Source organism: Sinocyclocheilus rhinocerous, unplaced genomic scaffold (assembly GCF_001515625.1).
Source record: "Sinocyclocheilus rhinocerous isolate Xijiao unplaced genomic scaffold, SAMN03320098_v1.1 scaffold259, whole genome shotgun sequence".
In the NCBI taxonomy this organism is placed as follows: Eukaryota; Metazoa; Chordata; class Actinopteri; order Cypriniformes; family Cyprinidae; genus Sinocyclocheilus; species Sinocyclocheilus rhinocerous.
In genome coordinates, this window is record NW_015635083.1 from 950002 (window position 1) to 977288 (window position 27287).

The 27287-nt window shown below is 40.6% G+C and overlaps 1 protein-coding gene across 1 annotated transcript in view; it reads left to right on the top strand.

The window, feature by feature from the left end:
* The window catches only part of LOC107746696 (RNA-binding protein Musashi homolog 2), a 259374-nt gene that overhangs the window by 218329 nt on the left and 13758 nt on the right, over positions 1-27287 (top strand). The window contains exons 10-12 of the mRNA XM_016560990.1: positions 357-431; positions 13580-13645; positions 24632-24768. Coding sequence (XP_016416476.1) covers positions 357-431; positions 13580-13645; positions 24632-24768 — 278 coding nt within the window. The remainder of the gene's footprint in view (positions 1-356; positions 432-13579; positions 13646-24631; positions 24769-27287) is intronic.

The following is a 27287-nucleotide window of genomic DNA, read 5'->3' on the forward strand; positions in this document are numbered from 1 at the left end:
TGACAGTGGAGAGGTGAGAAAAAAAGGAGGGAGGGAGAGAGAGATGACAGCCGCAGACATGTCCGTTCCCTCAGCGAGGGGAAAAAAGGGATGAGCCCCAGGGAATGAAGCGAGATTGTGTCTTGTGATGTTTATGCTGTTCATCACTGCAAAACTGAAGTTCGCTAGCCAGCTAATCTGTTACATTGCAGCCTGGCGGGGAGGGCTGCGGTTATGTGGTGAAAGAGGAGCCGCTTCCACTTGCGTCTCGCTCATATGTGTATTTTAAATGGCATGCTGATTTATTGGTGTGATAGGGAAGCTCTGGGCGGTCTGAGCGGTTTATCACATCCCTGGATTTTCTTCTCTCCCCTCAGGTTATCCAAACATTGTAGCAACGTATGGCCGAGGATACACTGGTTTCGCCCCAAGCTACAGCTACCAATTCCCTGGTAAGTTCCATCTTGTTAAGCTCTGTATGGTGCTTCTCTCTCCTGCTGCTGTCTGGTAATGGCCTCCCTGCTGACCGGCAAACTCACAAACACCAACACGCACCCGTCCCTGTCTCTCGCTACAGCCCCATGCTGAAAACTTTGCCGTGGCACTTTATACTTAAATACACATTGACATACTCAAACATTATACATCTTGATGTACAAAGACACACACATATTGCCTTGTTCGGCTCCCTACTGAAGCCCCACATCCACATGCTTGTAGCTTTACAGATAACACTGCCACACAAGATGCTTTTAAAACCCGTGCGAGCTACAAACGAGCTCGTGGGCATCTCGTTTTCTCTTTTTTTCACAGATATAATTCATACGTTCAACTATACAATACAATTCAGCAGATCGCCAAAATCTTGACTCAGGAAGGTTTTTGGCCATCCCGACAAAGACAGGTCTTTTTGTCTGGGATAAATGTGATGCAGCAAAGCAGCTATATTATTTCATGGCTCAGTTCTCAGAACTGAGCTTTGATAACCCGATGGTCCGAAACAGAATCAAAACGTGCATAGTATATTTTAGTATGATTTTCTGCTCACTGGATTATCTGGTACTACTTTAATTGCACCGTATGTATTTCTGATACATGTGTGTTTGTTTTTGCATCTCTACTGAAAAAAAACGATGGTCTAAGCCAGTCTGGGTAGCAGGTTTAAGCTGGACTCTGGTCTAGGCCAGATCAAATAAAAAAAGTTTAAAAACATACAGTATAAAAAAATACAAATTTGTCCACCCACTACACCAGGTCTGCCTAAAAGTAATATGTGTATATTTACTTTTAGGTAGACTTGGTTTAGTGGGTGGACAAATCCATGCTGTTTTATTGTCTTTTTTCAGCAAGCACAGCACTAGTCCATGTAGATGTATCTGCTGTTTGATGCTTTGCATTAATGTAAAAATTATGCATGGAATAATTATAGAATTATAGGAACTTCATATGAATACGTTCTTCATAAACAGCTCTTGACAATTTCAAAATGCCATTGTGTTCATGCAATTGATCCGCAGCTGTACGTATGTAGCCTCCCTCATCTCTGTGCAATCAGAGTATCTTCAAGAGGGGTTGCAACCTTATTTATGTGCATACAGTTTTCATGTTTGTCAGTCAGGCCCTCACTGGCGATGAAATTCTTCTGTTGACATGGCTGTTAAGCGTAAAGGTGGCTGTTTGACGCATCGAGAACACTTAACCGTCATCCCCTTTGATGCCAGCGCACAAATAAACCTCAAACAATCCGTACAGGCGTCCCAAACTAACCGTTGAGAGCAGACGGAATATTCCAGTGGCGACTTCGATAAATAAACGAAGCGGGGTGGGGGTGGGGGTGAGGGAACGAGAGTAATAGATAATGAGGAAGTGTAAATTGGCAGGCGCATGAGGAAGAGCTGCTGTGACTAAGCCCGTTAGGGGGATTAAAACATCATTGTGGGCTCACTCTCTTCCGCGAGAAGTCTTAGCCCAGCACCATGTTTGCAACAGTTCTGAGCCTAACAACATAGCAAGTCACCTCAAAAATATATGTGTAGACCTATATCTAAACGCTAAACTCCCACCTGATGTTAAAAATAACCGGACGAATAAACACATGCAGGTCCGCCCATGCCAAAAGCCTCATAACTCTAGCTGAATAGCAATCGAGTGTATCGAATGCATATTTTTTGTGATATTGACCCTGGATATAGAGCTGAAGGTCTTGCTGGCATATGACTCACTGGAAAATAGGCTAAAAAAAACGCTCGACTTAAACTACAGTTCTAGAGCAAAAAGGGCCTTTTTTTCTCCGCTCATTTAATCCCCTGGCTTTTCTTGTAAAATGATCTGCCCAGTGCCACTCCAAAAGGGTCCCCTCGCTCTTCCATTTCACATGTTGTCAATGACCTTGGTGTTGAACATATAGGGTGAAAAAGCTTTTTTTCCAGACTGCTCGTAGCACCTGGGATTTACTATAAGCTCGGCTGCAGTGAAGGTTAAAAATTGACTGTTGAAAAGAGAGAAGGTAATTTTTTTTCAAGGCACTTCTTGTAATCCGCACAGGTGACTGGATTTGTAACAGGTCGCAGGGGATGGCACGCGCGTGTTTTCTCCGAGTCCGTGCATGTATGCAAGTTACTGTGGCGATTTTTTATGTAAACAAGAACTATAAATTGCTTATCAATGGCACAAAGCCATGTAATGCTACAGTATGTGCGTATAATCGATATACAGTGTTTGTACCTTTCTAGTCCTCCTCGGGGAACAGCTTTGATCACGGATAGATTTAGTGTTTTCTTTGCCCCAAAGACATAAAGGCTAAAACAACCAATGGTGCTATGGCAGAGTTTCTGAGCAAGTGTTGCTGCTATTGTCATTTTCATACTAACATGTCCTCTGGTAGATAAGATAAGAAACAGCCGACAGGATCAGGCCACCTTCACTGTTATCTCCCCCTTCGCCAGGACACACACGCACACACATTGTTCTTCTCATTTTTATGAGACCGAGAAGGGTGTTTCAGAGGCTATAAATCCACGAGAAACACGTCTAAAGCTCGGTGTCTCTCCAGCAAGCCTGTGGATCCATCGGGGCTTTCCCCAAGCTGTGAGAGAAGATCTTCTCATTTTGGCATAAGTCTGTAGATTAAGGCTGCATTGATCCAGAGGAGCGCAAGTAGAGGTGGTCTTAAGAAAGATAATTTTACAGTGCGACCCTGTTGTTGTTTTGCGGTTTGTTTGTTTTTTTATTCCATTTGATCTCACCCCACGTTGGGTGCCGACCGCTTTTGGTTTTCCAAGCGGTGAATCATCTCTCCTCATCTCCGTTCCGCCGCGATTTCTGGCATTTGACGTGGCTGGTGCTGATGAAAGCTGAAGGATGTTTCAACATCAAGGTCGCCGCCCCTCTCAGCCCAGTCGGAACGGACAGCGTGTTAGAACACCATCCTTTAGCTCTCATTCGTCCATTTATCCTTCTGTTCTCCTCAGGAGGAAGAACAGGGAGAGCTGGAATTGATGCTTCACTTTTGATTAGGGCCCAATCAGTTATGCAAACACGGAGGCTGTCAGGCACGGGGCCCTTCTCCATTCTCCATGGCGCAGCCCTCTGCCGGCCCCGACGTACAGATAACACGACCGGGCTCGCAGGATATTGAAGTGCAAACAAACAAATAAAGATGCCGCTTTGGCTGACCAGAGATGCTCTTTGTGTGGGAGGCGAGAGAGACTGAGAAGGAGAGGAAATTGGGAGATGACAGAAAGAAGGCGTGAGTGGCACTTGCTGAGGGAAGGTATGATATGAGCCCTGCCCCGCTGCGCTTGGCAGCACCTACAGACTTAAGGAAAGCGACACAATTTCTTCTCTTTGACCCATTGTGAGGAGAGGATCATAAAAAGAGGAGAAAAAGTGAGAGAGAGAGAGAGAGCAGATGAATAGGCAACAGTGAAGTCTCCTGCAGCTGCGCTACCCCATTCAGCTCTTCACCCAAATTAGCTCTAATTGAAAAGGCTGCTTATTAACTCAGTAGGCATGAGGCAAACACATTCACCATGTTACATACTCAAAATGGGGACCGCTGAGCCGGACACACACACACGCTTCTTAAAAACGTATCCCGCCACTTCATTTAGGGCTAATTCTTGACTGACGTGGGCTGCGGTGGGCAGATGTTGCGTGTGTTTACGGCGTGCACAATGGCAGAGGTCATTTTGGAGGTCGTCTCGTAGCGATAGATTAGACAGCCTGTCTCATGCGCCCAGCCTGCGGTAATCACGTTGATGACTCATCTGCTGTTCCCCACAGTCAGGCTGAATCCCTGTCATATCCCGCTCTGCACTGCAGAGGCGGCTTAACCAGTACGGGTTTAATTATCAGCTTGTATCAGATCCACAACTCAGACACTGCTCTGAATGGAGCAGCTTCTTTTGCCTTTAGGGAAGCGCTGCAAAATGTCACATGACAGCACAATCACAGCGTATTTGATTTTTAATATACAGTTAAGTGAAGAGGGAACCGGTCAAATTTCACTGTGGACAGGCAGTTTCACTACTCCTGGAGCTCATTGTTTGACATGGTTAATTAAGAGATTATAAAGCAAAAGATGATCAAGCTACAGATGCAGATTTACAGATACGGTGTTTTTGTTCCGACTTAATCTTTCAAGTGACAAGCTACATTTTGTTTCTATTTCTTGGGTGTCTAAAATCCTGCTTTACACAGTGAGTTTTATTTTATTTTATTTTATTTATTGTTGTATTTTTTGTAATTTATTACATGGTATTGTGTTTTTATTTTGGATATTTTTTGTAATTTATTTTGTATTATTTTATTTATCAATAAAAAAATTTTTATATATACATACTTTGTGATATATTGTGATTTTTTTTTTTTTTTGTTATTTGCAGGAAACACCAGTCAAACTTTGCTTTCTAGATCATTTTTATAAACTTTATAAAAGATTTAGATTACATTTTGAAAATATCTGAAGAATGAAAGAATAATTCAAAATCTAATTGTCAGCAATGATGCAGTTCTTGGCTTGCCTGCTTCAGCTAATAACCACTTTCTGAAATGTCAGCTGGGGCCACTTCTAGCTGTCTCCCATTCCTCTGGCCAGATCATTTTTGCACTTGAGCACTGCTCTTATGCTGCCTTACGAGCGCCAGTGAATTCTGAAATCTGCAGCACAGTCTTAAAAATGTACAGTGGGTACGGAAAGTATTCAGACCCCCTTAAATTTTTCACTCTTTGTTATATTGCAGCCATTTGCTAGATGTACATTACTACACAATTAGATTAGCATCAGCCCCCTGCCATTTCTGCCTGTCATACAACCACAGATCAGCCCCCTCTTTCACACTCATCAATGAGACATCCAGTGCCCTCAGATGAGCTTCTTAAAGAATCTGGCCTGATGAGAGGGTGACTTTGCCTTCCTCTGCTGGATTAATCCCTGTGCCCCTCTACCAGAGAAATAGTATTTGTCTGGCCAATAATTGCCCTCATCAAGGAGGCGGCAGACTGCAAAGTAGGGCGTCAGGCAGCCTGTAGAGGAGACCTGTCCCTGGGCTGCAGTCTCATTATATGTGCTCATGCTGATGGCAGTGATTGGACCTGAATCCAGGGGGCCGGGAAGCCGCGGGGGAGGCAGGCCGGTTGGCTCTAGCCATATGAGGTCTCGCTGATGTCTTGGCAGGTTCTGACATTAGCAGGCCGACCAGATCCGGATCTTTCAAATCCCAGATGTCGTGATCTTCAGCGGAGTGACAAAGTTCACCGCTCGTGCGTCGTTCACCCTTTTGATCTTCCTTTCTCATCTGGAGTTGAACTTTAGATCCTGAATTAAGATCCTGTTTGCCGAGCACATGGCATTACACATTTCTGTATTTAACTAATGGGCTGGTGTCCTCACTGGACATACATCAATACGACATTCGGAGCAGTGACTTTGCCCTATACGTTCCCTGTTGTATTATTAGGCAGTAACTTGCATTTTCTTAGCTAAAGCCTTACTAGTAATATATATGCAGCGGTGTCAGTCTGTTCTTTTACTCTATTTGTTCTGTGCACCAGAACTGATATGTATTTTTCTTTGCTGCTCATTACCGCTTTGAAAAATGTCTCTCTTTTGAGTGGTTTTAGGTTTTATTGCCTCGTGTAAAGTGGCGTCTTCTCTGAACTGCCTCCCCTGGTGCAGCTTCTTCCCCTGGGTACAGTTACATTCGTCTTCCTCCAACCCCTCCGTCCCCCATTTTCCAGCTCAGAACGCTGTGCTTTGTGTAGATTAAGCATAATATGTAAACCAGGTAAGATGTGTTGTATGCAAAATGCTACATTTTAATAACTAGCCTAGCTTGTAAGGTAGATACGCACTTAGCTTTTATGTATCCTTGGCTGATTTCACGTGATTTGACATCTTTTGTGATGTATAGTACCCAGCCGTACTGCTGTTTTGTGATGCTATTCAGAAAGCCCTCCTGGCCTATTTTATACAGGCCTGAGATGATGGATGTACTTGAGAAATCTGGTCATGCTTTCTGCCTTCAGAAATTGCTCTATAAGATGCACTATTAGTCAGACACAGCTTCACACCTTGTATTTGATGCTCCCTGTGGCCGTTCATATATTCCAGTGTTTTTCCTTTTAATGTGCTTCTCAGATCAATGAAAACATTGCTTGTGTATTTAACCTCTGTTCATGAGTGAACCATATTACATTCTCACAACCACCAGAGTGCATAAAAAATATTCATTAATCTACGTTTTCTTATAAACTTAAAGTACTTTCCTCTGTATAAGATGCCTTTTTTAATGCCATGTTATTATTTAATGCCATATTATATTACGCTCACAGTGGATTTTGGGGTTTTCTAGCTGGTGTTCTATGTAGGTTTCTAAGCAGTTGCAGGATTGTTCTGTGTGGTTGATAGGTATTTGATAGGGGGTTCTGTGTTATTATTATTATACATCATCCTATGAAAAAAGTAATAGTTTTGTACAAATGTGGGCATGATTTAAGGTATCGTTCCTGTCCCTGAACAGTGTTCTAATCAGCGTTTGTTTCAGCGCTCATGCTCCTGGATGACAGCAGTGTAATTGTTCTGTAGCCACACTGAATGTGGTAAACGGTGGCTTCCGCCACGCTCGCCTCGTCGAAATAATCACAGCTAAATTCACACCTCTCCACCACAAGCGGCCGAACCCCTGCAGCCAGCATTGACCCATGATTCTCACACCTGTAATTCCCAAAGCCACAGACTCCTCCTTCACCGTCAGCACCCTCATTAGCCGTAGATGTGAGCAGGAGGGCGTAATACGGAGGGGTTCTCTGCTGGCGAACGCCACTCGGGCTTGTGCATTTGGAAGCCTCATTGCCCAAGCTCCCCGGCAATCTTTGATAGCTCTGCAGAAAGGCCCTTTTGAAAGTAATACAAGTCAAGGGCTTCGACTAGAGAAGCATGACTCACCTCTCGTTTGCCGGATGAAAAGATGGTCTGCGAGATTGCTCTTTTCTTTTACTTTTAGGCTCTTTTTTTCCTAAGATGCTCATTTTAGCACTCGCATTTCTAATTCATTTCTCTCTTGAATGTCTTTTATAATGGCTACTTCAACTAATAGCGCTTTTTGAGTGCGGTTGAAAAGCAAGGGCACGGTTCCTGTTCTTTGATCCATTTTCATCAGGGGTTTAAATGATGTTCTGATACATTCAATATCAAATTCATCAGATGTATTGCCATTTCTGTTTTAATGTTAGCAGCCCCACTAATCTCATTTAATGGCCATTATGACTTAAAATCATGATCGACCGTGTCTAATTTTTTAATGTCTATGACTCACAGATTCAGCAAAGAAAACAAACGATGCGCGGTCCAAACTGGAGCGTCTCCAGAGGACTGCTGGCAAGAACAAACAAGCATTAGCGATCGTAAAATAAAAATTGCGCATTCATAAAATGTACAGAGAAGTCTTCAGGAGGCAGAGAAGTGAGGGGACAGCAGGCAGGAGGAAATAACGTGGGAGAGAAAGGGGACGAGTGAGGACGGCATCTCCTCCAGGGCTCCGGGGTGGAACAGATGTGTCCTTGTCCCTCCTCCAGGCCAGTCCGGCCCAGCCGAGCACGGCCACTGACAGAGCAAACAGGCTGGAAAAATGGGTAAAAGTGGAAAGCTAAATATTGGCGTTATGTCCTCGATAATAGAGAGGCCATGAAATTGATTTGATTCTGCCAAGCTGTTCCTGGGGGATGACACTCACCCCTCCACCCCAAGCTCCCCCTCCCTCGCCCCGCCGACCCTTTTCAGGAACAAAGCGCTGGAGAGATATGTGAATTAACCTTCTTAATTTGTGGTTTCTGAGTAGGTAATTTGTTGCCGGAACTTTCTAGATCTCTAGCACACAGGCATCCGCATATAATATTGACATCAGCCGAATGAATGTGGGGTGGAAAGGTATCCACTCAGAAAAAAAAAAAGAGTTCAGCAGCACCACAATTAACGGCAGTATTGACGGGACACAGCGGGGAGCGTGTTTACCATTGTCTGAGAGATGTTTTACTCGTGTCAAGAGCCAGTTTTGTTCTGAAGAGGCCGATAAGTGGGACTAAAACTAATATTTACAGGAAGTGAAATGCAGCCTCTCAGATGAGACCAAAAGACTCTCAGTTTGATGTTGTGGAATTAACTAAGAGGATAGTTCAACTAAAATTTAAACAATTCTGACATAATTTACTCGCCCTCCTGTCATCCCAAACCTGTGTGACATACTTTTTTCTGTGGTACGTAGAAAGAAGATATAATTTGAATGCCAGCGGGGTCCAAACAACTTGAGGAAGAATAAGTTATTTTGGGGTGAACTATTCTTTTAAGTCACATTTCACTCTAAAAAGTAATTCATTAATCATTATTAGCCTGAAAAGCATTGATCAGAAATAGTTTATTTTGATTACAATAATACTGATGAATTTGCTTGGTTTGCGCTGTGATTGTGTGTGCTTATTAGAGGATTGTGTTAACTTAGCAACATGCTAACATAAGAGTCTCTCATGCACAGAGCTGCTTGTGTGCTTCATGGAATTGCTGCCTATGTAGAAATTAAATGTGCCATTTTATTTATTTATTTGTTTATTTTTATTTGCGTTTAATTAGTAACTTTTCATATGAAGTAAAGTTTTTTTTGTGAAACATTTGTTTTGACTGTGGATAACTGATCTTCATAAATGCTGTTGTTCTGAACTTTCTTTTTATCAAAGAATCATAAAATATTTCAAATTACCTTTTTTCTGGTCAAATAGCAGAAGAGACTTCCTTTAAATACATAAAAAACCCTTGCAAACCCGAAACATTTGAACTGTTGTGTATTTTCCAAAAAGTCTCATTACAAGATGTGCATTAATTGTACAATGTTACTCTCAACACTGTTTATAAGTGATGTAAAGCTCCACATATTTTCACACATATGCATCTGTCTTTGCATCGTGATTGTCAGGTTGTCTTATACATGCAGCATATCCAGGGTTTCTGCATGTTCTTTCAGAAATGCTGCGAAAACACATTGTCAAAGGACGCTCTTAACTGGAAGCAACTGTTTCATTTCAAATAAGAATCGTCAATCGACAGGCGCTATAAAATGCATTGTTTGCTGAAATATTTAACACTTGCTGCTATATAGGCTGTACTTTCATTTATCTGGATGTTAAGCGCTCATTCCCATTGTTCAATGCTACAGCTAATCTTGTCCTAAAGACTCCTTTTTGATTAGGCATTAGCAGCACATGAAAGGTTATTAAGGCCACTAATGTGAGGGTTTGGAGGGCGTCTGTGCTGAAGAATAGGAGGGAACCCGTAAGAGACAGGGCTAATTACCATCCATCCTTCTATGTGAACCCAACCATCTGCCAGTGTCACCCACTTATTGTCTATTGGCTTTCAATCATGAACGGACCGCTGCAGCCAAAGATGTGTGTTTTAATTAGAGAGCGTCTCTATAATTATATTTATATTATAATAATGACTTTGACGAAGCGTTTGAGTGGATGTCCTTCATTGTTCACTAAAATGATAATATTTAATTATGATGTTTGAACACTGCAGATTTGAGCAAGCTGAGTGGTTCTCTGTCTCTTTGACATACACACGTGGGCACGCCACCACACACACACTTGTGTGCTCTCTCGTTCTAGCTCTCTTTTTCAAACACACAAATACAGAAGACACAAGTTCTTGTGGTGTACAATAGTGCCACAGCACTCATTTGCTTTGTTCTAAAACCTAGTGAGCTGCCTACTTGGGCATCATAAGCCTTAAAGTAGTAGTTCACCCAAAAAAGAAAATTATGTCAAGTTTTATATATAAGAAGATAGTTTTAAATTTTTTGTTTTTGTGTGTGTGTGTGTGTTTTCCCTCCATAGAGTGAAGTCAGTGGGCTGACTTGACAATGTTTACAGCTATTTTTCATTGTATGGGCAAAACAATTGAAATATTCTTCAAAATATCTTGTTTTGTGTTTCACAGAATAAAGATACTGCTTTTCAACTATGTGAGGATAGAATATTAATTTTCTATCTTTTTAAAATGCTGCCGCCTCCTAAGATGCTTTGCTTTTTCCCAAATTCTGTGAAATAACTTGTTTTAATCAATATTCTTTCAGTTTGATTATTTTATCGTTATTCCTGTCTTCCATCAATGATTTACTATTTGCGCCATTAGCTTTGCCACATGCTAACATCAAACTCTATTGGAATCACCTGTGAATTGCTTTTGGTGTTGCTAATTGAGTTTCTGCCTATGTAGAGCATTCCAAATCAGTCAGTTATGAGTTACCATGATGATTAGAACGCAGCCTCAGAAGGCAGCTCGCTATTTAGGCAATGAGGCAGATCACTAGGTTTTGGAACAGAGCTATTGTTATTAGTGGAAGGTAGTCATGCATAAAACCATTAAGCCAATGTCTTGTAAACATGAATCTTGGACTCTGCAGTCAATGTATTCAACTACAGTCGGTTTACTCTCTTTCGCACACGTGCATCGCGTCCCCTCCGTCACTGCTGTGCCATACCTGTTCCCTTCCCCTCTGTATGCACGCTTAAAGTGAATTAAAGGGCACTTGGAAGCGAGCAATTAATCCCTGATGTCTAATCTCGTAATAACACCATAAAGAGCCACTAAACCAGGAAGGAGATAAAGACACTTTCATCCAGCCCTGCTCACAAATCACGGCCTCCATGCAGCACCCAGAGCCGATGTGGCTGTAGCATCAGTTCACACTGCCTGGAGACCAAATTATCCTCCTGATTGATTGAGTTTCAAGGCATAAACTGGAGGACGATTCGCCTGCTCGGCTTTACGACTCTCCGTCTCTGTCTCGCTCCCTCGTTCTCCCGCCCAAACATGAGCGGCAGCGCAGAGATAAGTGACTTAAGTGGACTACAAAGTGTCGGGAGCATGGAGCCATTTCCATATCGCCTTTGTGCTGCCGATGCCGGTCATGGTTGGAGTTAACCCTATAGTGTTGCGCTGGATCATCTTTCTGGCTCTTGCCGGATTTCTCTCTGCCTTTATGGAATTCGAGCTGCGGTTTCTGACTCGCCCCCTGGTCTCGTGTCTCTTTTCAGCTCTTGTTATACCGTGAATTTGTGATTTGTGAGGTGTTATGGAAGATGGAGCTGCATGAGTAGAAAATTCTCATTTGCTTGATGAATAAGTGTTTGGTGTGTTGTAATGCTCAAGACAAAATAAAACTAAAATGACAAATTTGAGTGAAAATACACAGGCAAATGTACAGTGTAGGTTATATGGCAATAAAAACATGCACACACATTTTTTTTTTTTCTTTTTTTTTGCCTTGAAATACTTTTAATTTTCATCGAAATATCACATATATTTCTAAAATGTATATTTTTTGTACTGTAATTATAGCCGTAGTTAAATTATGGTTCAAACCTTTTTTAATGTTTGGGAAATTATTTTATTTTTCACCGAGGCTACATTAATAACTAAATAAAAAATAAAAACACTTATATTGTAAAATATTATTTTAAGAAAAAAAAGTTTTCTATTTGATTTTTTTTTTAATGTAATTTATTCCTGCTATGGCAAGGCTGAATTTTCAGCAGCCATTACTCCAGTCTTCAATGTCAAATGATCCTTCAGAAATTATTTTAATATTGAATGCATCTTTGGTAAATAAAAGTATTAATTTCTTTCCAAAAAATAAAATAAATCTTATCTGACCCCAAACTTTTGAACAGTAGTATATAATACATTTTAAATAAATAATCATGATAATTATTTTCTTTTTTCTTTATAGGGTGTACTGTATTATATATGAATGCATTAAAGAATACCTTTGCATAGACAGGTATCAAGTAAAGTTTACTGACTAGACTTTTCAAATGGCACTGATGACAAGACATATCAACAGGACATTGATATAATGTGTCATATATAACTTACAATCCCTATCGAATTCATACCAACAAATAAAGGGATTTATTTTTATTATTATAATTTTTTTAATCTAAAGGTTTTTATTCTATTTAACAAATGTTAGGCCATTGAATAACTGTGTACTGCAGTGTTATATTTCCACCATTAAAGCATTCTAGTCCCTTTACATTTCACATGATAGCCGAAATCTAATTAGTTTATCACAGTAGCTTGACCGCACAAGCTCAGTAGCATTTCCGAAAGTCTGATGCTCGGCCATGGCCCTCCCGCTGTGTGCTCCAAACAGATAAGCTAAAGAGCAGCGTGGTCACCCATGCAGAAATACCCAGAGTGCATTAGGGCCACTGCAGTCTCCTCCGCACTCTGAAGACGCCCACAGTACACAGTGCATTACAGCAGCCTGCAGAACCTGCACAGACACTGCAGCAACTTTGAGTCAGTAATGTTGTGAGGTAGCTTGATCCTGCTTTTTTCTAATTTATCCTCTCTTCTCATTTTTTCCTCTCCTTTTTTACCCTCTCCTCTCCTCCCTTCATTACTCCCCATTTCCACCCTGTTCTTTCTCTTTCCTCTTCTTCTGTCCGCTTGTGTCTGTGCCTACCTTTTTTTGTTTTCCGCTCTATTTCCTCTTTTTTACTATCTTCTCCTCTCATATCTTCACACTTTCAAATTTTTGCCCTGTTCTCCATTCTATTTTCCTCTGTTCTATCCTCTCCTTACATCCTTTTGCTAATGTCCATTTTCCACCTTTTTTCCTCTCTTCTCTTATTACTTCTCTGCTTCCTTCTTCCACCTTGTTCCCTATTTTTGTTCTAACCTCTCCTTTTTTCCATCCTTTTTTTTTCTCTCTAACCTCTATTTCCTCACTTTTTGCCCTGTTCCCTATTTTTTTCTCCTTTCCTCTCCTCTTTTCTTATGCCTATTCGTGATTTTTATTTACTCCACTTCCTATTTCACCCTGTTTCCACACCTGTTCTTCTCTTATTTTCACTATTCCTCGTTTTACACCCTTTTCCCTCTTTGTTTTACTCTCTTCTCCTCTTATTCCTTCACTACTCCCTTTTTCTGCCCTGTTCCTGTCCTCTCATTTTCCATCCTGTTTATCCTCTCATTCCCTCTCCACTCGTCTCCTCCTCCACTTTCCTCAATCCCCCACCCCCCACCCCCCCCACACAGGCTTCCCGGCAACAGCGTACAGTCCAGTAGCAGCGGCGGCAGCAGTGGCGGCAGCGCGCGGCTCAGGTAGGGGGGCCCGTGGAAGAGGCGGCTACGCAGCATACCCTCAGAGCACAGGGCCAGGTAAACGCTCTGGCCGTAGATCTGTGTGACTGCTGCTCTCTCCATGCTGCTCTTAACTCTAGCCGCCTCTGTCCTCTCTCACACACTCACACATACACACAGTCTGTAGTTAGAAGGAAAGGACAGGACTCAAGGCTCCTGCCTGCTTCCCCTCCTTTCCTGTTGTAAATGTGATTTATGGCGCTGGCAGAAGTCGCCCCACTAGCCGATGGTCCGAGACCAGCTTTTCCCCCCTGTTTTCTTAATTTAGTTAATGTCAGGATTATTGTCGGTGGAACTGGTAACAGATCAGGGCGCAGGGGCCAGCTTCTGCTCGCACAGCCATTTGTACTTTACTGTAGCTGCTGTATTTGTTTCGCTAACCACCTTCCCCACACACACACACACACACACACACACAAACAAAACACATTACACATGGACTTACACGAATGAGCCTTTTCATTTCTCTTGGTTTGTAAGTTTTCACATTTAAATGCCGGCGCTCTCGGCCGTTAATGCTGCCTTCTGTCATTCGGACAAACTTGGTTCGCCTTTGACTAGAAAACAGAGAGTGTGCACATTAAAAGTTCCCAGTCGCTCCCTCGTTCCGGCATGGTTATTGATCCAGAGGCTGGATAGCTTAATCTATCAATCTGACTTTGTCTGTAAGACACAAGGATACTTAAATAAATAAACAGCAGGGAGGAACAGCCCTCGGCCTTCTCGCTGACGTCTGGCCTTTAGCACAATGGGAAATGATGGCCTTGGCTAATTGGAGAAAGCGATGCCGTAGCGGGTGCAGAGTTTATTTACACACATCCACACTGATATGTTGTCCAAGCACGTAAAAAAGCAAACATACACTTTTTGCTCACGCGCATGCGTTTACTGCATATTTTGACTCGAGTTCGCTCCATTGACACCTGCTCTCCGGCAGACAGCTATCCACCCATGTGTAATTGGCAGACAGGCGTAAAAGTGGCTCGGCGCACGGTTTGAAGGAACGCAGTCGACAGAGCGTGAGCCAATCAGTCATGCCTCTCCACCCAATCAGACGTGTTTGATTCTGATTAGCACTTGGCTAAAAAACCAACTTAGCCTGAAAAAAAAAACAGCTCTCTGCATCTCGTTGCTGTTTAATGCGTGTGAATTACGCCAGACTTGTTTGGAGCAGGCTCTGAGTTTAAAACGAGAGCTACATGAGAAATGACTCTCAGGCGATGGTGTCTCCAGACTTTTAAACAGCTCGTGGTCATAGTTGTCAGCTCGAAGAAGTCATACTCGAGGCTGGCATTGTGAAATTCAGATCCAGTGAGCTTGATTTTCATTTGAACATTGAAAGCTTGGGTTATACTGTGTGTTTTGGAGAGGAATGTGATTAGGTAAGGTCTTGGCCCACTGGACCAAGTTTATTAGGCCAGCGTAGTTATTTTAGCACCCTCCCACCCCCCATGGCTAGCGTCTTAAGCTGATGGTGCAGTTGCACTCTTTTGTGACTGATGGAGTTGCTCCATGGTTGCGTTGTGACAGAAGTGAGAAAGCCATTGAGACAGAGCACTGACATTTAAGGATGACCTTTTCCGAGAACCTCATCATCTATTACCCAACTGATCTCCATTGCGCAGCACAATTTATACACCCCTGCTGTGCATACATTTGCTGCTAGGCGGAGGATGAGATGTGTTTGCGTGCCGAATATCAGTCAGTTAACTCCTGCGCAAACCTGCCGGCAAGGGTACGGTGAAAGTCAGAGGCTCCGCTCTGACAGACGAGCTGTCGCACTCCATTCTGCGGAGTACTCTGGTGAAATGGTGACGCCGCAGACGGCTTTTGCAGATCATCTTCATCACTGCATAATCTCCGTCAGTCACCCGAGGGCTGTTGCAGTTCCTCCACCCTGCTTGATGCAATAATTTAAGTTTTTAAAACAGAGGTTCTAAGCCTAGGGGTCACAATTCTACAGCATGTGGCTCACCAGAGATGCAGGTAAGGTCAAAGAAATATGATATAATATAATATAATTAATTGAATATATTAAAAAATGTAATTTAAACCGGTGATGAAATGCTGAATTTTAAACAGCATTATTTTTCCAGTCTTCAGTGTCACATGATCTTGAAAAAATCATTATAATATGCTGATTTGCTGCCCAAGAAACATTTCTTACTATTATCAATGTTGAAAACAGTTGTGCTGCTTAATATGTTTGTGGAAACGGTAAAAGATTTTTCCAGAAGTATTAAAACGTTCAAAAGAACAGCATTTATTTAAAATAGAAAACTTTTATAATATTTATAAATGTCAGTTTTGATCAATTTAATACAAGACACAGAATAAAGTATTATTATGTAAAATTAAATAGTAATATATTTACTGTTGAGAACAAAATATGATGCATTTGGAATCCTTAAGTGTGTAACTTCTGTTATGTGGGTGAAATGTGGTCTCAAGAATTGTGAAACAAAAAAGGGTTGTGACCTAAAGATGGAGAACCCCTGATTTAAAGCCTGATATTCCACTAGACCTGAGTCATCCAGAGCAGCAGCTTTTTAAAATTATTTATTGGCAGTAAGGTAATAAAATGAATGAGACATACTTTAGCTAGGCTAAATGGTGTGTGTAATTTGAATGGTTTTCGTTGGTTACCGACTGGACCTCTCTGTATCAGTTTGGCCCATGAAACAGATCATCACTTGGTAGTGATTGATCATTATGCTTCATTTAACAAGGACAGATCAGCAGATATTTTTTTATGGTCTGGAAACATGTTCATTTATTACGAGCTACTTTTCAGATTGGTTTAGCGTTTTAAACTGATTGCGATTTGTTAAATGTACATAAATTCACTTAGAGTCAAGATATTACAGCATGTTTGTTAAAGCCAGAACGTTCGGCGGAAGCTCATGAAATGGCATGTATCTGCACCCCAGATTTAATCTAGCACTTGAAAACTTTTCATTTGTATATCAATGATCATAAAAACACCCACAAACCAACCCTGTTGGTGTATAGTAGGACACTTGGCCGATGGTCATGTTTCTGTTGTTTCTCTCTTGTTTGGTTTGGTCCTGCTGAAAGCCAGTGTGTGTGTAAGTCAGAGACAGCACCAGTTGACTTCCTCTCTCCACACTGTCCTCTGGTCACACTCCAGCGGAAGGTTTGTCCCTGCTCCTGTACTTCCCTCTTCCCATCTTCTTTCTCTTTCAATCTTATTCTGTTCTCTCATTTATGTATCCTTTATCTTGGGTTTCAATATTATTTTTATACCATTTTCCTTTTTCGGATCTGTTTATCATATAGTGCAACCTGCAGTGCTTGAAGGGATAGTTCATAAAAAAGATTCTACTATTTACTCATCCTCATGTTATTTAAAATTAAAATTAAAATAATTTAAAATATATATGGCTTTCTTCTTTCAGATGAATACAAAAAGGAGAAATTCACTCTGTCCATGCAGTTACAATGTATGGGTACTGAAGCTTCCAAAAGCTCCATAAACGTATCATAAAAGTGATGCAAAAAATAAAAAAAACACTGTGCAGTGTTATGTTAGTATTATATATGTACTATTACATTTTTGATTAATATTTAGATTTTTTTTTTTCAGTTTTAGTTTTTATTTGTTTATTTGTTGCTTTAACTTTAACTTGTTTTAGTTTCCAAGGCATTTGTAATTTTCATTTAAAAAGTTTAAATGAAACTTTAAATGTTTTTCATCTGTTTATTTTTTATTTCAGCTTTGTTTCAATTAACAAAAATGGTTTTTAGTTTTAATAGTTTTAGTTAACGATAATAACCCTGGTTTTGTGACGAATCATATATTTGAATTGAATATTTCCAATGAATCGGTTGATCCAGTTCACAAAATGATTCATTCACAGTCCAGTCAAACCAAATTTGTGATCCTTTTATGGTGCTTTTCCATCCTTTTTTAAAGCGTAAACTCTCCAGTTCCCATTCACAGTCTTGGAACAACATGAGGGTGAGTAAATGATGAAGAAGTGTCATTTTGAATAAACTAATCCTTTAACACTTGTCAATACTTCATTCTTTATTCCACCCACCTTAAGTATATTTTTTGTTCTCTCCTTTTTATTCCAGTCCTGTTCTCATTCTTTGCCATTTCTCTCTGCTTTTTTTTTCTTTTCTTGAACCTATATGTGTCTGTTAGTTGACTGCATGCCTCTCTAGTGGTTCTGGTAGAAACTGTAGATCTAGATTTGAGTAGGTGGTCATGTCTATTAACTTGTATTTGGAAGGAATGCATTATGTCTATCGTCTTTTGTCTTCTGATGCCGAAAAAAAAAAAAAATGCTATTTACATGTTTTGGATCGAAAGTACTTTTTCTAATTTATACCCCTTCAGCTTGAGGAGGAGGAGGAGGTGTGTAAAACAATATCTGACATATTTGAGATCTCCTGCAGCATGTGTCAGAATGAACCGGGTGTTTATAGAATGACATTCTGGCAGTGCCGCCCCACTTCCTCTTAGCTCTTTGGCAAATGGAGAGAGATGACTCACAGGAGATGCAGAAGTTATCTGACACTGCACATCTCGCAAAAGCACATCCTAGCATTGGAGACCTGACAATCTCAGCACCTCGGCTCACCTGGGCCGGGGACAAAGGGCCACCGGTATCCCTGGGGTGAGACTTGTCCCTCCAACTTCTTTCAGGCTCTGCCATCCCTTCCCTCCCTCCATCTGTTCTTCTTTCCTTCTACAGAGAGGTGAAAGTACGGCGTGCGTGTGCTCGCGTGTAAGTTAGAGAAGCGGGCGGCACAGAAAACCTGTGTCACTCTCCATTAACTGTCGTATCCTGACAGACAGGCCCCGGACTGCAGCTATGTCTGCTTCGTTCGCTGTGGTGTCCGCAGGTGCAATCTAGGCCAGGCCGTCTCTACGGTGCCAGCCGCCCATGCTGCAAATATGAAACGCACTTCATACTTGTCTGTCACACTCCTGATGAAGATAGATGTATGTTTTTACCATCTTGCGGCTAGCTGTCCGCTTCTCCACTCCACCTATGCGCAATGGTGTGAGCGCTAGTCACAAAATGCGTTTTTTTTTTCATCTGTCGTGTGTGTAATTTTCTAAGATTTGCAAGCTTAAATGTTAAAACATTATCTGTAGACAATTTATGCCTTCTTCAGCTAGAAGGGACATGTTGTAATAATTACTCAAATATATGACTAGAAAAGACCATCTCTGAATGGAGAGTGATGCTTTGTGGAGGCAGCAATGAGCAATTGTAATTCTTTAAAGATGGCATAGGTGGAAATGAGGTAGCTAATTGTGGACGTTTCGGAAGTTTCAAAGCTAATTCGGAGGCACATTTGACAAGTTTATTGACACCTTGGTAGAGGATGTGTTAGAGAGGAAGAGTGCTACCGGCTTTATTCAAGTGGAGAGAGATTGAGAGACAGAGAGATAAAACATAATGTCTCTGAGTGTGGAATTGCAGGGTCAGTGCTTTTTATAGAACGGCAGTCTGTGTTTTTGTTCGAGTGTACGGATTCCCTCTCTGCGACTGACATTTCTGCCTGGAGTAGATGATTGTGTGAAATGCTATTATGCCAAGGCAGGCCGCAGACCTTGAGCTTTTTTTTTTAAAAAGTGTTTGAAAGTCACATTGCGAAATGTCAGCTTTTCCATCGTCCCCCTATGAAAAGACTGTAAATGGCAGTATTTCGCTAACATCAGCAGGCTAATTGTGGTAATAGACTGCTGACAGGTCAGGTGTGAGCCGTTCTGACTGCACTGAGCCTGATCCAAGCGAAGAAAGAGTTTTTTTTCCCCCACCTTCTTCAGTAACGACCGACAGTACAAGATGTTAAATTGCAATGCAAACACATTTTAGTTTTACTAAGACTTTTCTGCTGGACGAACAGAATTTTGTGTCAGTGTCTCTGTGAAACACAGAACTCATCTCAATTGAATCATTTGTTTTTTACCAAAAGCCCTCAGTAAAGGTGGTCTGATTGATTTGGCTTAGTGAATTGCTCCTAAGATCTAAATGAAGCAGAAAACGGGATTAGCAAACAAAAACATGAGGGTTTTGCTTTTTATTTTGTTTGGGTTTAGTTGTTTTGTTCTGTGAATTTTTTTTTTGCTTTTTATTTAGTTTGTTTTTGCTTTCTGCACTTCGTTTCTGTTGTTTGTGATTTTTTTCGTTTAGCTTTTTTTTGTTTTGTATTTTGTAGGTTTTGTTGTTTTTGCTGTTTTATTTTGAATTTTGTTGAATTTTGTGGTTTATATTTTTTCTCTGCTTTTTATTTGTTTTGATTTTATTTTTTTCTACTTATGCATGTTTTTTTTTTTTTCATATTAGTCATATTGTTTTTATTGTGTTGGTGTACTGCAGTATGATGCTGATGTGACTATATATGACAACATCAGATGTTGACAGATAATATCTGTCACAATGTTTTTCTGTGAATAGCACTGCAAACATAGATGTATCTTATTCCTATCTAGTGCTTTAGCCCTGTATTTTCCCTACAGCCTTTCAGATCAATACAAGCAGGCCTATGGAGGATTTGCCCAAAAAACATGTTAGCCAAGTAGATGTTCGTGTACGAGGAAAGATGACTGCCTGAGGCACTGTAGTACCATCCTGAGGGCTAGCATTCACAGTTACTGTCCATTTTGACAAATAAGGAGTAATTCAGGACAGAAAATCTCAGTTTGATACGAGATATGTTTAACCAGAAAATGTTATTGCTGTCAAGGTCTTACTTCTTACTTGTGACTCCCTGACTGTTAAACCGACTGTATAATTAATTTAAAATAGCTCTTAATTGATTTTATTAAACTTATTATATTGACCACTGTCTTAATATTGCACTGGCTGTCGACTGATGCGGTCCTGACTTTAATGCTACTAGAAAAAAGACTATCCGCCACTGTGTTGATGCATGTAGCGGTGACAAATTGCTGCTCTCTGTTCATTAAACAGCTGATAAAAGGGCCTCTTATTTACGTATTCATGTATTTATGTATCTGTTTCTTGATGCTGCTCTGACAGATATTATGTATAATAGCACAAAGCTGCAGCATTGGGGGGGGGGGTAAAAAGCAACCAGTGCTTTCATCTCAGCAACGGCTCTGAAGCACCCAGATGGGCCTCGTAATGGTGTGGTTGACAACCTTCCAGAGTGCATCCATTCTGAGCTCGCTCTCACGTCGGCCCCCCGTCCCTCCCCTTACTGGGGGGTCCGGGCTCAGTGCAGATGTTGCCCAGACAAAGGCACATCTGGATGACCTACTCCCAGCTGTTCAGACACGACCTCGGAGTGTGTTCACGGGCCTCCGTGCGGCTCACAGAGGCGGAATGATGAATAGACGAGGTGCTGTCGTATGCCCACCACGAACGAAAACTTCACGTTTCTGTACCGCTATTCATCAAGTCGGGGGAAGTGAGTTTACGCATCTATCTCCTGTCAACGATGTACACGCTCCCCCCAAACCTGCCATTATAGAGTAATTAGATTTCTCTTTGAGCGAAGGGGAGAGGCCCGTGGTACACAACACAGTTCGGTATTTGTTTTTGTGGAAGGAGAAGAGAAGATATTAAGCTTTTTGTGTAGTTTGACTGTGGGGTTGCAGTTTAAGAAAGCGTTCGCAGTCCCTATTAATGGAAGGACACACATAGACGCACACAAAACTCACACCCTGCGTCCTTGCTTCATCCCGGAGTTATTCACAGAGGCATAAAACATTCAGAGTGCTATTCTCTGTCTGATTGGCAGCGTACAATACCATGGAACATCACGGAGGAGCCATTATTGTGGCAACTTTTGATGTTTAAAAACGGCAGTGTTTAATTTAGCTCCACTTTTTTTTCCCCTCACTTCCACTTGGTCAAAGTAAATCATTTGCATGCGCTCAGAGAGAGAATTAGCCGGCGAAGGTAATCAAGCAGCCCTATTCCGCCAGATGGCTTTCTCTATAGACAGTAAATGGGCACTTTTTAACTGCGTTTTATTCCATGTTTCTGCTTCAGATAGCACTGTCATTGGACGTGATCTACCTGGATAATAAACGTAATTTCTGCAGGCCGTTATTAGATAAGACCTTTCCTGCCACCGCATTAAAACGAACAGCTTTTCAGATCTAATTTTCCATGTCAATGCAAACAAAGAAACCAGGTGTGTTTGTGTATGTGCGGTAATGTCGTATTTTGCGTCCCGCTGTTCCCGCTCCACGGACATTAGGCGGAATATTTATGCAGATTGCGGCAGGACCCAGCCATTGTCATGTGCGGCGGGGCCGGAGAGCGTTAGACAAAAAGGACGTCTCTGTGCCCCCCTTTCTTGGCGGGGACGAGGCAGGACGTGCCGCACGCGCCTGTAAAAGGTCTTCATTTGTTTGTTGTTAAAGATCTAATTAGGAGGATGAGGGGAAACAGGACGGGATGGCAGCTTGTCTAATTAAGAGGCGCGTCCAGGGTTCCCTTTGAACCTCAAGGACGCCCATCTATTAGAGAGGCCCATCAAAAATGGATTCAGCCTAAGTGCATTTTTGGTTGCTTTCCTTAAATGATTAAAGATGTGCGCGCTGGAGTGGGCTTTCCCCTCCTCTCTGGGAAGCCGAAACACTTGAAGATTCTGAGAATACCTCAGGCATTTCCTCCGTTTTTGCGCAGTTAGCGGGAGAGAGCTTGAACGTCGGGATGCATCTGTGATTTATTCGCGTTTGGGAGTGTAGGTACTGGCAGCACGGGGATTTTCATGCTCGTTTCTGTTTACTGTTCGTAAGCATCTTTCCAGTGCTTGTGCCTATGAATTTCTCTAGTGTGTTTTGGCACTCTGAAACAGAATGCAAAAACAGGAATTTGCAACATGCATTTTATTTAGCTTTTTCTTGGAAAGGCGCCTGAGAAAGGTACAATACATAGCCAAAAATATGTAGACGGCAAACACCACACCTGTATGTGCTTGTTGAACATTTCAAAAACTACAAATCTACATTCTTATGGACGTTGCTTTGGTTCACCTCATTCTACTTTTAATGTTTTTGTAAGGAGATTTCAGTTTGTAATATTTATTTGTCATATTCATTAATTTAGTCAGTTTAAGCCGTGAAAACAACATTTTATTTGACCAGTGCCTACTTAAACGAAATATTCAAACATTTTATGTATTAATTTAAACGTATCAACATGAAAATGGTCCTTGTGAAGACTTAAAAGACTTAATTTGGTTAAGTGAGTTGTTGTAAAACGGTATATTTACAGTGTGACTTAAAAACCCTTTGTTTACGAATATTTTTGTTTGAGATTCACACTGGTGTCCACATACTTTAGGTCATGTAGTGCATAAGCAATAGCAACACGTCTCTGGGTCTTTAATAGATGTGTTTGGTGACCAAAAATGCAGCCATTGTTGTTTTTCCATTAGAGCAGACTCAAGGTTTGGGCTGAGGTGAGCAGTCAGCAGACTAGCGGTGGATAATTAATGAGTGATTGGAGAAGGTCAGAGCAGCGCAGCTACAGCCTGTGAGAGAATCAACTTTCCTTTCTCTTTTCTTTTATTTATATTTCTTTATCACTCCCTCAACTCTTCTTAAATGTAGGCTGGCATAGACCTCATTTGTTCTGCTGTGTATATCTGAGATCCTCTGAAACTAATTAAAGCAGAGGAAAAGGAAGAAGAATTGAATGTAGTACCTCACCAAGGCTGCTCTAATGAGATGCTCTCTGGGCTGATAGTTTGGCTGATATAAAACTTTAGCAGAGGGACTATATTGACTATTTATAAACAGTTAGCGCAGGTACACTGGTGAGTTCTTTCCATCCCTCTCTTTAACACCTTGCAGTGCAGGACGGGGTCGGCTTAATTACACCCCATCAGCTATGGATCATTTTCAGGTCTTCTTCTCAGCTACAAGGTTACATCTTCTCATATTTGTCTGCTTTTCACACAGAGAGAGTGACAGACTTGAGTTAGGTTATGTAATAGTTGTTTTTCATCACATGTTTGCAAGCAACATTTTGAGAATTAGCATATTATTTTATTTATATATTTGTTTGTGTACAGTGGCCCCAAAAATATTTAGATGCTGAAGTCACACTTTTAAATGTCTGAATCTTATTGCATTATGTATGAAATATCAAACAAAGTAGCATCAAATATTTTTGAGAAGTATTTAATTTCCTTTTATTTTAAAATAAATAGATATTTTGATATCTATTGCAATGACATTCATACATTTCTTTAATGTGACCTTACTATTCAAAAGGCCACTGTATGTAATATTTAAAAGCATACTTTTATTCATAATAGTTTGGTCAACAAACTGACACAAACACACACGTACTCACACACAATTAAATATTCTTATATTTGTAAGTATTTTGACATATTAAAGAAAAATTAACCAAATTTTATAAATCTCATAAAGAGGATGACATGATTCAATACATGCTTTGTAGTTTGGTTAAAAATGTTAACCAAATAACAAGAATACCAGACAGTAGTATTCTAGTTATTTTCCTGCTTGATGTATTTGTGAATGCTGAATCCAAATTAGCATTTCAAATGATGAGCGTTCCTTTCTCAGAACATCTATTAAGGTCAGTCAGTTTTTATGTAATCATCAAAAGTTTTTTTTAAACCATGACTTCTGTTTGCTTATTGATCTGTAGCGTGTCAGTATTTCCATCTGCAGCAAACCCAAGTATTTATAGCATTATAGTGTAAAGTGGTGGTCTTCACACACTCACTGTAACTTTCACACACACAGTCACACTGAGGGGAAACAGCAAGATGTGGCTTTACAAACTCACCATCTATCTTCCCAGTGCACGCTGCATTGTACAACCATGCAAGTCAGATATTAAGCATTGCCTCATAACATTACTATGCAAAGTCCTATTTCCCCCAATGATGGAGTCCCATCCCTCCTCCTCCTCCCTTCCTCCTCCTCCCCTGTACTGTATCTCCCAGGCTTCCCCGATTACGGTTTCTATTCTTCGCCAAGCGACCAACGGGGGCCCCCCTTCTCCTTTGCGGACTATGGCTCCCTGGGCCCCCAGGCGGCTCAGCTGCTGCAAAGCAATATGTTTTCAATAAAGAATATCCAAGTCTCACAGTCATTGACTTTTACTAAAATTGTGTTATTTACAATCCCCTGTTGTTAAAAAAATTGTTTAGATAAAACCAGAATAAAAGCTGGGCATTTATACCTATAAGCGCCATCAAGTCAAATTTACGCATATAATTCCTTTATTGTCGGGCTGTCATTGAGCAACGTGTTAGCTTACTGCAAACAGTCACACAACGCACGTTCAAATTAAGATGTTTTAGCCAACTCATAAATGTTCACACTTTGGATTAATTATTCATTTTTGTTTTGCAAATTTTTTTTGTCGTTTATTGTTCTCTACTGTGTTGCTTAGCTATTTATTCCTGAAAAAAAAATCAGAATTATGATGCAAAATATATGGTAGCATATACTATCAACTAGAAGTTGTTCCCTCAATAGGATCTCATGTCCACGACATATTATCACGTTCCCACGAATTAATATCTCGTGGCCACGACAAAACTAAACCAAAAAGACTCAAGCTTCATTTTTTTTTAAACTTACAGTTACAGTCATTTCTTAATTTATACCAGGAGTTATGTAAATGAAAAACGAAGTCGAGATCGATATGAAGCCTTGAGTCGTAGACCTTTTTAATGATGTAAGTTAGTTTATGAAGTTAATTGCATTCTTTAACATTAAAACTAGCAGTAACTCTGAACTCATGTAAACAAAGAACGCTTCTGTGCGCTGGCGTCCTCCCACAGGTTAAGAGATTTTAAACAAACACATTTAGTTAACCAAATGAAACAATACACATTTTAATGCTATAAAAGTGTGCACATTGAGAGAAGTAAACAGCAGATGTTCATGTTAACAACTTCTTTAACTTGAGCAAACACTGCTAATACACATATGCATTTGTTAATAAAACGAAAACATGCATGTTTTAATGCTAGAGAATAAAAGGAAACGATCCACCCGCATGCCTCTGCTCAACCATGGTGCCTGGATCAGTGAGCTGCGTCTCGGGTTGATGACGTCACTTCCAGGGAGGCATGCCCAGGCCTGTTGTACACGCCCCCGTCCCTTGACTCCACCCCCATGTCAAAACAGTGCCAGAAAGCGAGACGCGCAGAAACGTGAAGCGCAAAGGGAAAAACGGTATCGCAAGCTCAAACTTCACTGAAACGCAAAATAAAAGCAGCGTAGCAAATAAATTAGTAGATATGGCCATGGAAAATATGTATTGCAAAATCATTGCTTTTGTGCTGTTTCATTTATATTTTGCAATTCTTTATTTTTGTTTGCAAAAACACATTTATTTTTTCTCAATACTTTTATTTTAGTTTGCAAAACTTTATTTTCGTTTGCAAAACTTTATTTTCTTTTGCAAAACTTTATTATTTTGCATATATAAGTGGCATTATATTGACTCCATAGTTTCCTGTTTTGTGTTCTGATGGGGGGAAAAAATGTCATACAGGTTTGGAACAACATGAGCGTGAGTAAATGATGACAGAATGTTCATATGTGGGTGAACTATCCTTTTAAAATAAATGAATGTCATTGCAGTACACACAAAATGACAAACCAAATGGCATTTATTCTAAAGACGGATAGAACAAGCACACTTTTCAAGCAAAATATTTCATAAAAATAAGTTTGTGAGGTTTTAAATGATAAAACACTTGATTAAACTTGAAGAGACTTCAAGGATTTGGGTACTTTCTGGTTGTCAAATGTTAGTGGAACAGTTCCATAGAAATCACAGATGAAGCAAGAAAAAAATCCCCTTGGTTTGCTATTTTGTTATCTAATGCAAATACGTTCAGGCATTTTAAATGTGGCTTAAGTGTTCAAATACTTTTTGTGGCCACTGGATATAGAATTACATAAACTAATAAGTGAAAATAGCAAGAGTGTGTAGCATGGATGAAAAGACGTCTTGTTTTGACAGCACATTTAAAGGGAAGAATTTTGCTATTTCCAAACTCTTGGCATATTTTTTAATGCTTCATGGTAGTGCACCACTGAACTGACGTTCGGCCTTCTTAAAACAGTAGTGCTCCACTTTATATTCAGTAGCCTGTAGTTCAAAAGAAGGCAGTCTTGAAATCTTGGCAATAAACAAGACACATCTTAGCGAAAAAAGGAAAAATAGTGCCGTCAGGAGCCATGATAATGGCTAATAAACTGTCTTGCAGACATTAAGGCATGTGTGGATTAGGCATCCACGCCAGCAACCAGACTGTTTCTGGTTAGGGAATGCCAAGGAATGTTGACTGTATTGGCGGTTGCCGATTATAATGTTCTCTACATTTCTTTCAACCATGTGAGCAATATACTGTACTTAACCTCCAAGATGTGTCCTTTTGGCAGCACTTTCCTTTTCTTTCTGTAAATGAAATGTTAAATGATTGCATGATCTTAGGCACATTACACGTAATAGGAGTTTTTGAAATAAATCCATCATAGTTGGTAATGTGTATGAATTCGTTTCACAGCAGTATTGAGCTACAAAAACAATTTCCTAATCTGTTGATGAGCACATCCCCATTGATGGCTTCAGCGAAT